The 18,072-nt window shown below is 35.6% G+C and overlaps 1 protein-coding gene across 9 annotated transcripts in view; it reads right to left on the bottom strand.

Annotated features, from left to right (window-relative positions):
* Window positions 1-18,072, bottom strand: part of NIPBL (NIPBL cohesin loading factor) — a 169,993-nt gene that overhangs the window by 60,972 nt on the left and 90,949 nt on the right. For 3 of the 9 annotated variants that reach the window (XM_040542240.1, XM_040542236.1, XM_040542241.1), the window contains 2 exons: window positions 14,527-15,159; window positions 278-1,870 (listed from right to left, as the gene is read on the bottom strand). The exons of 1 other annotated variant lie outside the window; for it this stretch is intronic. In XM_040542240.1, the coding sequence (XP_040398174.1) occupies window positions 278-1,870; window positions 14,527-15,159 (2,226 nt within the window). The remainder of the gene's footprint in view (window positions 1-277; window positions 1,871-14,526; window positions 15,160-18,072) is intronic. 5 more of the 9 variants (XM_040542243.1, XM_040542244.1, XM_040542237.1 and 2 more) reach the window with 4 other exon arrangements.

Here is an 18,072-nt window from a genome sequence, read left to right as displayed (position 1 = left end):
ACATTTATCAGTTAATGTTTAACTAGGTAAGTTCCCAGACTAACTAATGTAGCTGAAGTAGTTTAAAGCCATTTAAATGTCCCCACATTAGGTACTTGCACCAGAGTAAATAAATCATTTCACTTACATTGGAGGAGGATTTTCAGTAATAAGCTCTTACATGAGTTTCAAAATCAAGCATATCAAACTTTTCTGTTTAATTTCTAACCATAGGATTAGCGAATCTAAAAGAAAAGGAGTGTACAAGATATAATGCAATTAACAAAAATAATCTTACCTTTATTAGATTTGGATGACTTGTTCTTGTTAGGTTTAAAACAAGAGCCCCTTGATTTATCTTCTCTATCCTTAATAAATTTCTGCACATCATCCAAAGAAAGCTTCTGAAGGACAACTACAGGCTTAGCTCCTTTATTTAGATCTTCAACTAGCCCAATCTTCTCTACTTTGTCCTTATGTTCACCTTTAAATTCAGTTTTCCTTGACTCCTGAGTGACATTGCCATCTTTATCACGCTTGATTTTTGGAATGACAAAATGTTTTAATGCGCCAGATCTTGCCCCCAACAAATAACTGGGAAACTCTGCTTTATTGTCAGCAGGTGCTTTATTACTATCTACTTTACTCTTATTACCATCTGTCCTTCGTTCATCCTTGCTGTTAGGTGATTTAAAACCAGGTTTATCAGGTCTTGATTTACTAGAATCTCCTTTACCTTCCTGTTTAATACGAGGGCTGTCAGGCCTTGATTTCTGATCCCCAGAAGAAAGCCTTTCCCTTGATTCACCAGACTCATGTCTAAGTTTCCTTTCACATTTCTCAGTTTTTGAACCATCAGATTTAATACCATGCTTAGAATCATGCTCATTTTTGTTTGAGGATCTCAAATACTCAGGCCTTCTAACCTTGGATGGATCTCCTCTGAATTTCTCTGACTCACCCCTGTCCTCAGACTTTTGTTTTAGGCTATCATAGTCACGCCTTGGTGTATCAGAAACTGAACGCCCATCAGGCCTTTGTTTTGCTGGATCTGGTCTACTTTCAGATTTTATCCTTGAAGGATCAGATTTCACATCAGGCTTATGCCTGGATATTTCAATTTTCTTATCTGACAATGGTTTACTGGAGTCCCTCCTATTATCATGCCTATGTTTTGGCGTTTCGGGCCTGCCTTCACTCTTCTGTTGTTTTGGCGTTTCAGGCCTGCCTTCACTCTTCTGTTGTTTTGGCGTTTCAGGCCTGCCTTCACTCTTCTGTTGTTTTGGCGTTTCAGGCCTCTGTCGTATTTCCTGTTTGCCGTTATTTTGTTTTCCCTCATTTTGTTTCCCCTCATTTTGTTTCACCTCCATTTGCCTGCTCTCATTTTGTTTTGCCTCTGTCTGTCTGTTATCATTTTGTTTCAGCTCCAATTGTCTTTCATGTTTGCTTTCATTTTTAACTTCTACTTGTTTGTTCTCATTGTGTTTACTTTCCAACCTTCTGCTCTCATTTTGCTGAAATTCCATTTGTCTGTTTTCATTTTGCTGGATATCTGCCTTTTGACCCTCAAAGTCTGTCTTTTTCCTAAAGATCTCCGGATGGTTTTCAGGTTTAAGTTTAAGAACTCCAACAGCATCTTCTTGGGTAACACACACAAACCCATCATTATACTGCTTAATTTCTTCAGGCTTTTTGATGGCCTCCAAATCCTGAGTTACTGTTGCCTGAGAGTCCGCTCTTCCTGCTTGCTGAAGATCAATACTAACCATCAACGCTGGCCTGGCCCCATTTCCTGCAGAACCTGTCTCCTGAGAAGCTGGTCTACTTCCTCCAGTAGCACCCCCAGCCTCCTGTGGTTTATTTTCTTGTTTTCGCTTTTTCAGAGGTTTATCTGCAAATTAAAAGAGAAAAATCATAAATGATATATGTAGAAAGAGAATAGATGTTCTAGCAAAAATATCCACTCCCACAAATCAATCCCGCTCAGCATGTATGTGCACGCACAACAAAACTCATTGGATTTAAAAGCAAGAATAGAACTTGTCTGGCTAATATTTTTAACACATTCATTGACTACTGTTCATTGTCAGTCTACCACAGGTGCCAACTAATCATCTTTAAAAAACACCCTCAAAACACATGAAATCCAAGTTCCAGAAAAATTTCCAAAAGAACCATCTAATAAAGACGCTGCAATGTATAATGGCAAAAAGAAGCAAACAAAAAATTTAAGGTTGAAGCAAAAGTCTGCAAAGACAAACTTCAAGTGCACCTTTGTAACTGCTTTTTGATGAATACTACTGCAAAATTTTCTCCTCTGCAGATTCAGCCTGCTTCATTGTACATGAAATGAGCAAGGATCTGCAATGATTAAGCCAAAGGTTCTTCTTGCATGGTTCAGTGCCTCAGTTGGACTTCATGCATAGTATTGCCAGGGAACACAGGACCAATGTACAAAAAAGGATTAAAGTAACTCCAACACTCCATGCTTCTCTGTGAAGCAAAACAGTACACTAAGAGTTGGAGCTTATACCATAAGACATATATATTAGGTGGGGGTCCAATACACACTTAAAAGTTTGAGTAATTTCCCTTTGCAACCGTAACACTTCATGGACAAAATAAAAAGTTCAGTGATAATTTTTCGTAGTGTCAAGAGCTTTCTTCTGCAATAATCCTTTCAGTTTGTACTAAAAAAATCATCAAGATTAGAATACAGAAAAATAAAAAGTGAGCCAACCACACATGTTGTAATTTGGTAGAATTCATAGAAATTAAAAGCACATGAAAATATCAAAAAGAATATGTTCTGTTCATTTCAACTATGGGCTATTTATTTTCCCAACATGGTACTATAACCTAAAATTAATTACTGCTGTTAAAACTAAAAGTCCTGCCTGCACTAAGGCTTATATTCTCATTTGTCAACTATCACTATGTAATTTGTTTAAAAACAAAACCAAACAATTACTTTCTCTGTAATCAGGGAATATGATTTTAAGTCTACGGAATGACTACACATAGGTTAGAAATTCTGTTGTAACTCTATTGTCAAAATGTCCAGACCACAAATACAATATAAGAAAAATAACTTATTTGGTGCCTATATTTGTGGTGCTCTATCACTAGAGGCAACTGGTTAGCTCTCTTTTAGGGAGCAGGTAAAGTGGTAAGGATACAATCAAGGAAGAAATAAACAAACTCTAAGAGTAAAAAAAACCTCTCAAATTATAAACCAGAATTATAACACGATTTCTAATTTAATCTATTTGCAGAAGATTCTTTTTTAAGAACAATGAAAACTTTGAAGGATCATCTCTGAAATTAACATTGAACACAGAAACCAGTAGTGACATGGTCAATTCCAGTGATGTGAACAGGCTTTTTTTCTCATCATTCTCATTGTCAAATCTATTTGCACATCGCTAACTTTCTAAAACTCCAAAATTATATACAGTATTTAATGGCTAGACAACAGTAAAGATAGATACAAAAACTCTATGCAGAAAATGGTCAACTGCAAATAATAAACTTTTCAAAATTCAACAAAAACGTGTAGGAAAGCCTGCCAATTTTATGACAGACATGAGAAGCAAAATAAATTTGCCACATGGAAGGTGAAGCTTTTTAGCACAGAGATTTTTACTTTTTCTGTAGAACAACAATTTTGGTATTCATATGAGAACTTATATAGATAAATTTCTCTATACCACTGATTAATTTTATTTTTTTTAAGCCTTCATGCATTGACAAAAAACCTTTTTCTCCCTATGACTGAGGCCTTTGACCTCACTAAACTTCATGGCAGGTGTCAGGAATGTGAGGAAGCAGAAGCCTCCAAACTGATAGGTTTCAAATTTGAATTTCCCTTTCCCTTTATTTTTTTTTAAATACACATGCATACACACACATCACTACCTTATTTCTCAATTAAAAACTCCACAAATTTTGAAACACAAATTAAGAAACTTGTGTTTCTTAAGTCAGTCTGTTTCTTCATTTTAACTCAAAAATATCAGCCACACCGAAAAAGTACCATATAGCTCAGATGGTGGATCTAACAGTAGCCTTTAAGACATTACTGTTACCAGTTATCTGCCCCATTCCTTTAAGAGAGGTTATCACCTGTAGCAGAAGGGAACACACATTCACATTTCCACAAGTGTGTTTCATTGTCCAGAGCATCAGCTTTAGGCATACTGAAGATGTTTTGCATTAACCTACCAAACTGAACAAGTCAGCTAAGAGCCAAGCAAATGTTTCCTTCTGCTACCCTTACTGTGGGAGCAAGGCAGATGGCCAGGAGCTGTGATGCCTTAAACTGCTGTAGCTGGATCAACCAAAACTCACCTTTCAGAGCCCTCATGCTGAGGGCTCCAAGATTAAACAACCAAAACAATTCAGGTAGGACCACTTTTCACTCTTGAACTTCCATAACTGACCAGGCTCAAAATGCTGCTCATCTTCCTCATCCAAAATGTCAACTTGTAAGTTGAGAACATATAGACAGATGATCACATCACAACTTGGCATATTCCCTCTAAACACAGAGCTCCTTTGATGGACCTTCTTCATTTCTCTTGACAACTGAATACTGACATTATAGTATGTTGTTATATCCACAACCTGTTGTGTTCTTATCTGAGAAGAAAAAGATGCCTTCAAAGTTTTCTTTTCCTAAAGGGCAAGGTGATTGCAGACAGAGTTACAGATTACTCACAGATTTCTTCATATTTCCAGTGCATCTTGATGGTGAACTTCAGAACAAGACTTGGTCGTTACTGTTTTGCCTCTAAGAGATTTCTGGATCTAGGACAAAAAAGCCGGCCCAAGTATAGGAAAATATCATACTGAATTAGGGCATAGAAGGTAGGATGAATACATAGTACCACCATCTTCATTGAGTATAATGAAAAAAATCCATTGAATGAGCACAAAACCATTTTAAGTTGCCACAACAGCTGCAGAAATATGAAAGATGAAAAACACCATTGTTGGGCTTCAAGGGCTTCATCAAATCTTGGACTTGCTTTGAGCTATATAAGAATAATCAATAGAGTATTGAGGAGAGAATAATTAACCTCTGCAAACAGATTTCTTCATGTCTTCTCTTTTACAGTCAAATAGATGCAAGTTTGTATAAATCTACCTTGTTAAGGCAAGAGTCCCAGGACCCAACAGGGTCTTGACGAACATACGAACTTAAGAGGTTTAAAAATATCCATTCAAATACACTTTGTATCCTCCAAGGCATAGTTATCCAATCTTCGTCCACTTCATTCCACAGACAGTAGACTTTCTTTTTATTATCAGGAACTAGGACTTTATGAAAATATCAGACCTAGGTTCAAAGCTTGCCACAATTCTGAACAGGTATGCTGACAAGCTCTTGAGACCAATCAAGTGTGATCAGGATCTTTTTCTCCAACTCTTTGTAACAGTTTTTCTAACAAAAGGAATATGTAGTTAGCCACAGAAGAGCTTTCTGACTGTATTTGAGACTGGGCATTCAAGTTTGTTTTCAGATTCTTTTCTTTCTAGAACTATTTTTTTCTTTCCCCACCCATACCCCAAGAATGTAGATACTTCCAAAATGTTTCCTTGAGCAAATTTATGATGGTTCAGAGTACTGTCTGATCCCAGTTATTTTCCTATGTATGCATCTTTTTGGTTTGGCAAATCCATACAGATGTTCTCTTTACATGGCAGCATGCTCACCAAAATGCAATAAAACTTGGCATTCAAAGCAAGATCGTAAGTCACCTCATTCTAAACCATAGTAGAGATGATGTGTCAAATTAAATGAGTCATAGTGGTGCAAGGAACTAAACATTACAGGAACCACAAGTTTGAAATTAAAAAAAAAAAGTTAGCTGGATTTCCAAGTGGTTATGTCTCACCTGTCCTGTTATGAACAAGATTCCTGCAGATAGGTGTGACCTTCATCTTTGGAAATGTCTATGTGTCATCATTTGGTGAGTATTTTCACATTTAGAAATTGTTTAATTACTAAGGAACATTTGCATAAAAGCAAATTGCACTGGAGTAACCACAGATATCTCCAAATACATTTCTACCGAAACTACAAGTCGACCACATGAAGAACCTCCATCCTGAAAACAGATAAAGTTGGAAGCTGAGCAAATGTTAGGGACAGAGGCTGGATGAGGGGAGTTGGAATAAAGAAATTTCTCCATTCTTCCATTTAACCTGAAATCTTTCCAAAGCAGCAGTCAGAACATCACTAATGATGAAGACTCCAATGTTTCTGCTTCCTTCGAATCCAACAATTTTCTTAAGTACTAAATCAAACTCTCTCAGCAAATGAACAAAATAGGACAATAGCCTAAAGTCTTCTAGAACTTCATGTTCTAGCAAATTGAAATGGGTCTTCTAAAAAATACCTGTGAAAAGGTAATAAGTCCAAAAAAAGAACCACTTGGATGCAGAGCTTTGTTTTAGCAGAATGGTAACATCCCACTCTTAATACTGTTTTGTAGACACTGAAATCCAGAAACTTCTGACTGATCTTGAAGAAACAACAGTTAAATTATCACTTCCCCATTTACACCGTGTAAGGGATTCACCTGAAGACTTCAGATCACAGATGGTTAAATGAGTATGTACTCTTCTTCAGAACTACAAAGAAGATTAATCCTCAACACTGAATTCTGGATGAACCATTTTGATGACTCCAGTACAGACTACTACTATTTTTTTTTTTCAAGCATAAAAATTTAGTCTTACATTCTTGCATTTTAAATTCTCACATTCTTTAGAGATCACAGGGATATGCCTCCATTCATTTGAAATGCCACTGATTTGCATTATTTAAATCAACAATGAATGCATTTATTCCAAACATATCAGTCCTAAATGGTTATTACTTATTATCAAGCCTTCAATTTTTGAACAACTTCACGGACAAGTGAGCCAGAGGTCAATTACAACTCTATCTTATTTAGGCTACCAATCAAGACAGTTTTCAGCAAACAGCACACAACCATACTCTTAAAAAACAATTTTTTTTTTTTTTTTTTTTTTTTTTTTACTGACAACTGTTTCACTTTTCCTAGTTATTTTTCACAGATCTCTTCAAAGGTGCCCAAACACCTCGTCCCACCAACCAAAAGTGTTTTGCAGACTACAAGAACCTAAACCACTCAATGCAATCTGGCTATAAGGAAGTTTTAAATATGAAATTACTTTAATGGTACTGATGAATGACCTGACAATGGTGTGAGGGCACTCATTTTCTGTTTCTACTTCTTCATAAACATTCAGTGTTACTGACCATGAGTTTGCTTTCACCTCACCTCCCCCTTAAAAATTTGTTCCAAGAACCAAAAAATGAACAATTAAAGAGAACCCTTCCAATCAGTAGAAGAAATTCCCACAGAACTACTTCCTCCCCTTGAAGGAGAGACTGAGCAAACACAGGTCTGCAATTTTTGTCTCACTACTTGCTCCCTTACAGAAGAAACTAAAAGGGCTCAGGGACGATCTTGATATAGGAAGCCTTTCAGAACTGAACATAATTCCAAAGGCTCCAAAATTAACAGAGACCGAGGAACTTTCAGCTGCTATCATTCAGAGGAAGGAATTTCTGAGAAACTGTATGGAAACAGATGTTAATTTTTAGCAGCTCGTCAAAACACTTTATCAAATCTCCGGTCACTGTGAAAAAGAGAAAGCCCATCAGGAGGGACATGCAAACTCTTTCAGGACAAAACACAAAAAGATTAAAGTGGGCTCTGACATGCCTTATGGTGTAGCAAACTTCAGAATCTCCATTTTTGTAAAGTTTGGCTCATTTTCTTAAGTATGAACATAATGTAATTAACACAGCTGAAGAATGAAATATGATCTTAGGAATCTTTCTGCTTAAGGATGTCTTGACTCATTATGCTCTGTCTACTACAATAATACTGAAAAAACTAATACAGAAAATAAGAAGAATTGAACTGCAAAAGAATATAATGAAGCATCCACTCTTCTTTAGAGACTGAAAACCATAACTTAAATTCCCTGAATTTAATTTTGCTTTTACAAATAATATTAATTTATGTATAAGGTAGGTTTTTCTCATACAGATGCTGGGTATCATGCATGTGATTACTTTGTAACGAATTATAGTTTTCTAAATTCAGTTGTTAGAAAAAGAAAAACTGAGCAAAACCTGAAGTGCAATTACTTTTGAAATACACAGCAGAGCACTTAATTTCACAAGAAAGAAAAAACTGGTTTAATGAAAAACTACTTATTTTATGTATCAAAGATTATGATGTTGAATTAGTTTTTATTAATTTGTATGAACAACAAACTTTAAAAGTGACCAAATGACTTTAAAATTTATTAGTGAACATTTTAAATCTCCCTTTCAGATGTTGACTTCATTCTGACATCATAACTTACATTCAAAAATATGTTAGCTGACTAGACCCAGTAATACTTATGTAGTATGATCATGGAAAAAAACCTGCAGCATCATAAGTTGATGTCAGAGTGAATTAAGTGACTACGATCTATAAAAGTGCTGGGCTTGAACTCTTTACAAGCTTTATTAATTATACATGCCATTTCTTTATCAAGAGTTAAATCCATCATAGAGAAACAACTATCTCAGAAGGAAATAAAGTCATTACTGTGTAAGTAATGTTACAAATCCTCCCATCCACCTAACAGGTGCAATCAAGAGCACATGCTATATGCAATTTATGTTTAATTTTGTAATCTTAGTTTATGCTATAGATAAAATCAAAATACACTTCCTACTCTGTGTATTTGCTTTCATGTTACATAAGAGCACCAAATAAAAATAAACACTTTTTAAAAAATATATAAACGCATGTTTCACTCAATCTGTTTTTCATTCTTTAAAAAGATATATAAATACAAAGTACTTTTTCCTAGATCGATGGAAATTTTCCAACACTTTTTTGCAATTTCTCAAGATAGAAGAAGAATTTCTTCCTCTTCCATTTCTTAAACATGTCTGAACACAAAACAAAAGAAATCTCTTAACTATAGAAATTGAACTTGATAAACTGCTTTTTCTTGGGAGAGCCAGTTTCATCTATTGCTTAACACTGCAAAATGCAGACCTACCAAAAGTTTATATACACAAATCATATAATATATAATTCTCACATTATCCTACTACATCAAGACACAATGATTTAAATTTTACACTGTTTCCTCTCACCTTCTTGTATTAGTCACTCTAAATTTCTGCAAGATTACTATACAAATACCTACACTTGTATCTCCAGTTTTAAGAAAATAAAAGCCCTATAATGCATTTTTGGAAATTAATGGTAATATACTGGTTATAATTACACATTGTCATTTCATTCATTGGCTACATAAAATTAGACATAAACTATTAATTCTTAATAGTGTTCTAATATTTTTCTCTTCAGGAGACTTTGGGGGAGATGGGGAAAAGGGAGAAAGGGAGAGGACCTGGTTACGAACTTAAAAGGTAAGAGAAAAATGTTACTTACCTATAACTGTAGTTTTGATAGTTTTGCTCCGGCAGATTCACACTCCTGGGATGTGTGTCTCTGCTGCTATGGGCTTGGAACGAACTAAAAAAAGAAGGGCCCACAGCAGGCATCCAAATGCCCCCTGACTGATCCAATTATTGGAAATAAAGTTATTACAACTTCACTTCCTAATTCAAAGAATCCAGAGTAAGATTCCAAATAACTGGGTGAAGTGGATCCTCAGAGATAAAATATGTAGGGGAAAAAAACACAGATACGAGTAGGTTTGTCTCATTTAAAAAATGCTTCTAATGCTTTTAATGCTTTTCAGTTAAAAAAAAAAAAAAAAGCATTAGCCTCCCCAATAAAATGGTTAGTGATTAATGATTTCTTGACTATTCTCACAAACTCCAGAGAACAGTGCCTTTTACAAGTAAAACTCCTTAGTCTCTTATGACTGGTGAATTATACAAAAACGTATTTGAAGTGGCCTAAAATCTAACAGAGAACACAAAATAATACTATATATGGAATATCTCAAATAAATCTGAATTTTAAAAAATCTAAAGCAATTTGAAAGAGTCAATGAAAAAAGATGGTTTCCTTTCTATTTTTCAAGTAATTTTCAAGGTTATCTTCCCTTTTCCCCTTTTAAAAGGCTCAGGCTGTCTTTTAACATTAGTATCTTAAATATCTTGTAGTTTTGATTTGCAGTATACTTTTTTTTAGAAACATGAAAGACCTTGTGGTAGAAACTTTGAACACAAAAATTAATTCAGTAGCAAGTCTAAATCTTGAAGAACAAGAAGATCTTATTGTAATGTTCTGGGAAAGGTTAGATGACTAGCTTTGAACTACCTAACTATGCACAAAAATACCCCATTTGTATCTGAAAAGCTGCAAAGCACAAGTTAATACAGAAAACTGAGGTTACCAGAAAGCAATTTCTCCCTCAACACCACCCACCTTGCCCACAAGGAGAAAAGGGTTTCTGAGAAGCACAGAAATTCATGGGACATAAGTTTTTAAAACTCAACAGGATTTCCTGTACTTTCTTGGAGTAGTCAACTTCTGAATGTGAACTAATTACAACTCCAGTTAGGTGAACAAATGGATTCAGAACACCGATCTCTGCTCGTTTCGGAAGCATTCAAGAGCACCAAGTAGTACAGGAAATGGGACTAGAAATGGTGATTAGAAGAGAAGGAAGTGTACGTTTCATTGCCTGTCTAAAGAAACTAGATCATAAAAATACCTTGATGTACCTAAACTGAGGATGCTTAACTTCTTGTTGATTGCTGTGGGAAAAGATAATCCCATTCTGTATTAACCCTTCAGAATCATCCACACCATGGCTGTTCTTTTCTTCTACTCAGATAATATGAATCTTGATACTTGGATCTACCTGTGATGTTATACATCTTTTCAAAACAGATGATACAACCTAGCACTGATTGAGAACTTGAATCGGATGAGAATATAGCGGCTATTATGGGGGAGGAGGGCAACAGGAACTGAAGACCTGAGACATGACATGTTCCAGGGACTTATTAGTATGGTCTGAAACTATTAAACATAATAGGCATATTAGAATGAAACCTCTGGTGTTAAGAGCCTTGCTCTTCAAAATCTCCAATTATTCCTTTCGTTAACAGATACAGAGAAGTTACTTGCAAAATTAATCAATACAGAGAGACTTCCTCGATAGAAAAAGTAGGAAGAGGAGGTGGAATATTGTCCTTCCACACAGAGGTCAAGGACAAAACTAACTTCTACAAAAGTTTGTTCCCCTCTATCACGATGGAAAGACCACATAATCCACTTAATCCAAGAAATCAAATAGACCAAAAGAACAGAATGACAAAAACAGAGCTCTGAGAGGCACTCATTATGGAGGCAAAAGGTCTACATTATAAAATCTCTCCTTACACATTTTTGATAGATGTTAGGTAAAATCTGCCAGATTTTGCACAAGTGACCTTTTCACTTTTTCAGAAAGCAAAAGCATGACAGTCAGGTTTCAGAAAGATATACTACTTTTTGAAGAAGACAACACTTCAGCAAAACCTGGTGTTTCACCGCTGGGCTGGAGATTGCCTCCCACTTTTAGAGACCTTGTTTGGTGGAACATAAAAATATTTTAAGTTTTATAAGAAATGGGGGGTTATATTATAGAAGGCACTGTAATTTTCAAAGGGCTCTGAATCCCTATTTCCCACCTGTACCGAACATTACAGAAGAATCTTAGCATTAAAAAAAAAAGACCTTAGTATTGCCTTAGGCAAGTGTAGCTGCTGTATAATTTTTGGCAAGAACTCCCAGAAAAAAATATTTCCACCTCTTCCCTGGACTAAAACGTTCCACCATACTCCTGGTTCCAAACATCAGAAAACACATCATATCTATCTAAAGCCTTACTATCTAAAAAGAAGCATCTGAATGTCTTTGATGAAGCATTGTAATGTAGAGATTTCATATCTGAAAAAAATGGTCTGAAGAGACCACTAACCTGCTATTAAAACTTGACCAAGTACAATTCCACTCAAAGTACTTTATGGAAGACAACAAAGAATGCATACACAGAAAGTGTAATGTGGCTACAGTTACGTTCCCTTGCCTCAATCACAAAATCAGCAAAGATGCTTTCATGCAGATTTTAGCACGTGTTAACATCTAAAGATCTGTAGAGGGATGTTTGCTATGTATCAGCTAGGGCTACACCTTCCTACTTTAATTAGGCTGAGTACACGCTATAGTTAATGTTATTTTCTGGACATAATATGATCTGAAGATACCTTGTATGTATTAACATGCACAAATGCCTTTTTTTTTTTAATGCAGTAAGCAGCTTCTCAAAAATTCACGACATATTTAGGGGTTATTGGGTGTATTCCTAACAGACATGTTTCCATAGGAACCATAGAGGAACCTTCCTCCTGCAGTCACAACAAACCAAATGGCTATAATTAGAACAATCTCTGAGCATACCAACTTCTACAAACTTAGAAGCAATGACAAAAGTGTTACCAAAAATAAGAATCGTATTTCTCTAAGGTATCAAGTTTTAAGTTAATCTGACATGACACTGGTAAAAATTCTTCTGTTCTTATTCATGATTGGAACTTTGGCTGCCAAAGAGAAAAGAGCTGCTGTCTAGGATAGACGCAATTTAACACCAGTGAATAAATGGTGATCATTTGTCCCAGAATCAGGCAGCAACTCCTGCACCTGATCCATAGCAACTGCAGGAACTCGGAAAGAACTGAGACCTGGCAGAGGATGCAGGCAGAAGTGAAGCATAAGACTGAAATCCTTATTTGGCAAGATGCTTATCAAGCAGTAATCAACAGGGGAGAGACTGCAATACATAAAAATCACTCCTTTCCCCCAAAACAAACAAATCAGTCTACCCATGGTTATGTAATTATGGTAAGCAAGCTTCACAACTGAAGCGCGTAATTTCCTGAAAGCCAGAACAAAAAAGGAAGAGTGTTTTAGGCTTGATCTAAGTGTTTGAAGGCTACAGTACACCAATAAAAAAATACACCACATTTTTCCAGATGTTTCTCAGCTAAAACATGTTGCAGAATCTACCCCAGCAGTGCAGAAACACAAGTAGCTTTTGTAGAAACAAAAGTATTAGGAGACAAATCACAAGCTCTCCATGACTAAATTTAAAGTTAGTCCAAGAGATGTAAGCACAGCAGCAAAATCCTCCATTTCATTAAATCAACATTAATGAAGTAGAGATCTCTTTTAAGGTGAACAACCAACTTTCTCCATGGATTGACAAACAACTTTTTTCTAACACGACTTGTTTTAGTTACCAGTTAAGGAATATCTACAGTTAAACTTTTTAGTAATCTCAGCAATTATATTTACACGCACTCACAAACACACATACTCTTTTTTTGCAGACATCTTTTAAAACAGAAATAAGATCTTTGAATAGGGAGAAAATGTGCTCTCTCTGGCGGTTAAAAACCCAGAGTGTACGTAAATACAGTTGCATCCTTGCAAGTATGTCCAAAATTGACCATTTTCAGCTGTGAAATTCCAAAATTAGAACATGCTCCATTTACACTTCTGCAAGATTTTTCTTGTAAGTATCTAGTAAATTAGCATTATACTATAAAAGATTTTTTCTCAGAAGTTAAACATAGTGCAGAGGAAGCTTTTGAGAAATACTTATGTTAACATATCACTACCTACTTTACAAAAACACATCTTATTTTCAAGATATACATTTGGATTTTGAATCCATTTTGAGATTTTTGAAGCCTAAAGACCATCAAACCAGTTAACAAGAGCAAAAAAATTAAAGAGGATAGATTCAGTGAGGTCAGTTAAGTCAACTAGTTTAGCTACTGAAGGGAAGAGAAAAGTTTCCAGATGCTCATCTGGTTCTGAGTTAGAGACCACACAGATATGTGGTAGCTCTCTAAAACTTCTAACACCTACATAATAATAAAAATTCAGCTGAACAAACATTGGATACAATATAGTAGTATATATTAACCAACCATTACAGTGCCTTTAAAAGAATAGATGTGATTTTAATCTAACACTTCCTTCAAATGGGTTCAAATAGGATATGAATAGATGGGGATAAAATTTTCACCAATTTTCTGAAATTAGGCAGCATACATAGTTAATGAATAATTCAACTACCACAGCTTATTAAAAATTTTGACTTGTGGTACTACTGGAATTTTAGAAACTTTATAAACGCCGTTAATTGTACTTCATTCAGTCTCATGGTTCAAATATGAATAAGCTAAAAAGAATTTTGAAACATAAGAACTTCACTTTCCATACAGTAAGAACCCAGCTAAAGAATATCAGCTATAAAAAATATGCACGTATGAGAGATTACAGTTCATTGTTGGAAGGGAATGGAGATGAATGTCAGAGAAGAACCTACACTGAGTAAACAGAATTGAACTTTGTGACAATGAAAGGAAGTTTTTTTAATATATATATATATATGGACTTTATAGGCATATATATATATATTTATATAATATAGAGAGCGTATACACACACACAATCCTTTTACCTTTATCTTGCACTTCTTTTGAAAATCGCTCCCTTTCAATAGCTGATTCCCGTTCTATCCGCTCAATTTCAGCCAATGCATCCAATTCTACTTCATCATATGACGTTATAGTTCCGTGTTGCGAAACCTGTTGCTGTGTCTGTACCACAGGAGTTTGAGGTTGTTTTGCAGCAACTGAAGTGTTCTGTTGTAAAACAGGCACTTGTTGTGCCTGAAGGAAAGCTGTCTGTTCATGCTGCGGCAAACACTGAGCAGCGTTTAGTGGGCGGTTAACATCCTGTGGAGTAACGGGTGTTTTGGAAGTCTGTCCTGGGTACTGCACATTAAAAGGAATATCACCCTCTGACACACTGCTGTTTTCCAAACCAGAAAGCATATCATCCTGCTGGTCCATATCCGAAGATCTTACACGAGAGAGTCTTAATGTAAGCTTAGTGGAGTCCTTGGAAGGAGAACTAATGATATCATACATTGCAGCTTTTTCAGTCTGGTCTTTTTCATCCTTGCCTAACTTCATTTTCTTTTGTTTCTTTTGCTTTCTTTCTGGAGAATCTAACAATATGTCTGGGGGAACATCTCTAGGTGATGAATAAGGTGGAGGTTGAGATTGTAGGATTAAAGGTGGTCTTGATCCTAGAATAATAATTCAAAAAAACTGAACAGTTATGTTGTTTCATCTTTATATAAAAACACACTAAATATAACCTACATAATTTTAATGTGCAGTTGTACATATATCTGTGTTCACAAAAAGTCTAAATAAGATTGGTAGGAAGCACATCATTCCTAGATCAAGATGCAATCTAGAAAGTTGCATTGTATTTCTAGGAGTTTTAGCAATCCACTGCAGGTGGAGAAGGGATCATTTCAGAGAAGATGGAACAAAAAAACCGCCACCAAAAAAAAAAAGTATCTGCAGGTTCAGAATATCAACTGTTAGAAAATAGTCAGTGAAAGCAAGTTGAATACAGAAAAAGATCAGAATGATCCTTCATAAGGTCCAGCGATGAAGATTTAATGATCAGCATACTGACATTAGCCATTTCAGCCGCAGATTTTTAAATAATTAAAAAAAGACAGGGGGGTGGGGGTGGGAATCAAAACACATACAAATGTTGTTTAGGGAGGGTTCCCTAACTTACATGTCCATAGAAAGATGAAATTAGAAAACATATTAAAGATAAATCCATTTTTCCTTCTTCCTTAACTTTGATTCTGATGGTTCATTTTCAATTTCTTTTTCTTTAATTTCAGGTCAAGTCATTCCACCCCCTCCCCACACCCATTACTAGTAGAAAATGCCTCTTGTCTTAAGGTATTTTTCTGCTGTTCCCTGCCTTATCTCCTCTCTTTTGTTTCCTTTTTTAAAGGCATGAATTTTTACTTCTACATGCATTCATTCCAGACTTTATCTACAGAAATTTTAAAAAGAGGACGTTTCATTAAAAACATTCTCCCAATTCATCACATTTAATTTTTTTATTCCTCAAACTGAGCCAGCTCCCCATGACTGTTAGCCTAGAAAAACTTTATAACACAAGGTAACTTTTCAACTTGTCCCAACTATGATTTTAAGCTACAATTTTTGGTTTAAAAGGGAATACTGGTTTAAAGGGTAAAAAAAGGGGAGGGGGGAGGGTGAAAGAGAGAGAAAAAGGGTGGGGGAAAAAGAAAAAGTTGGGGAAGGAAAAGTTAGGGGGGGAAGGAAAAGTTAGGGGAAAATCTGATAGGCGGAAAAGGAGAAGGAGAAGAAAAAACAAAGAGGAAACAGAAAAGAAAAAGAAAAAAATGAAAGGACCAATAGGCTTCAGCCTGCTCTTGTTTAGACAAACAAGCATTTCTCTGATCCCATTCATCTACTAAGGAATACTGCTCTTCAGAAAGCAGTGACTGAGATTATTATTATTACTAGTCATTCTGTTTTAGGTCACCGTAAGTCAATACTTCTAACAACACTCAAAAATTTATTGGAAGACAGGTCCCCATGTGCTTCAATCAAGAAACACCACTAAACAAGCAAGTATCTTTATTCTTCATCTTACATGTCCACTACATATTTTAAGAAATAATAATCACTAAACAATGTAACAATGTACCGACATGGAAAAGAAAAAAAAAACAAAACAGATACATCTAGCAAAGCTTCAGTTCAATGAAAGGTGTTCATTTACTGATGACTTTGCATAGGCTGCTATACTTTATTTTCTCTCTCTAGTACATTCTGTGAGATGTCCTGCCTCTGTATTTAGAGCTGGGTATAAAATGAGTTTATCTTACCCATTTCTCCTTGGCCATGAGAAACAACTCCATATTCTGCCAACAATATCTACAATGTTGTTCCCAATTCCTGTTTTGACTCACCCTGATTTTCAAGATCTTTCCACTACTTTATTTCCCCTACTTCATTTTACTTCATTTCAAATGGAACACTACAATCGATCACCAGTACCAAAGTCCTGGCTATACCCTACAAAGCTCTCTCACTTGTCTTCCCATCACAGATTCCTTTTCTTGTGGTGCACATGTGCATGCACACACTTCTCCCAATTACTGTCTCTTTAGACAACAATTTACAAGATTTTCTCAGCATATTGTATGAGTACCACTCATTGGAAATACAGGCTGCATTTTTCTTTCTACAAATATTAGAAGCAGCTCGAAACTTTTCAAAGAGAACTTACTGACATCTTACTCTTGAATTATCACTTCAGTAAATACTTCTGAAGTTGCAATATTAGAACACTTACTGTTCTACACAGTTACACTTCAAAGAGAGGACAAAGATTTCATTCTTCCTTGCCCTAATCTTTTAAGTAACTATGACAAGATTATTCTGATTTGGTATTAATTTGGATTTTTCATGCCGAAAAGTAACACTGCACCAACAGATAAGGTGGTTCTTTTTTATCTTTGAGTGGACTTGAGGAGGTCAGAAGGATTTCACTGCATTCCATTGAATGTACTTTGATTCCAGTAAATGAAGAAACAAAGTACAGTTTTCACTCTCCTAGGCAGCACTACGAATAGATATCTTCCTCCTGCTGGAAATTCCTGAAAGGCATTGATAGTAAGGCCTAGCTCTTAAAGCTGCACTTTAAGAGCACATGTTTTGTCACTAATTTCACATATTTCTGAGATGTCTAATGATGGTTAAGCCTCTGGCAACGATTGGACTTAGAAGCTATAATAACTAGGTATTGAGGTAAAAAGAAACTGAAAAAAATGAAGTACCCTGGAGCAGTTTCATTCTACCAGAGACATTAACAGTGCTGAAATTCTATCACATATTGAATATGTACCACACTCTTGGATGCTTAAACTTCAGACAAAACATAACTCATTAGACAAAGAGAGTTTTGCCTAATACTGTTGAAGTCAGTCTGTAACACTTCCTATGTGAGAAGGCTTGAGACATGATGTATCTGAGAACAAAGTTGTCACAAGACTTGCTGATAACAGAAGAAATGTTTTTGTGGAAAGAATACACAGACAGACAGGTAGGTAGGATCTGTTGGCTGAAGCAGTCAAGATTCCAAGGTTGAGAAG

The sequence above is a fragment of the Cygnus olor genome, chromosome Z, assembly GCF_009769625.2.
Source record: "Cygnus olor isolate bCygOlo1 chromosome Z, bCygOlo1.pri.v2, whole genome shotgun sequence".
NCBI classification, from domain to species: domain Eukaryota; kingdom Metazoa; phylum Chordata; class Aves; order Anseriformes; family Anatidae; genus Cygnus; species Cygnus olor.
Note: the sequence above shows the minus strand (reverse complement) of the source record. Positions and strands in the feature narration are given on the sequence as shown.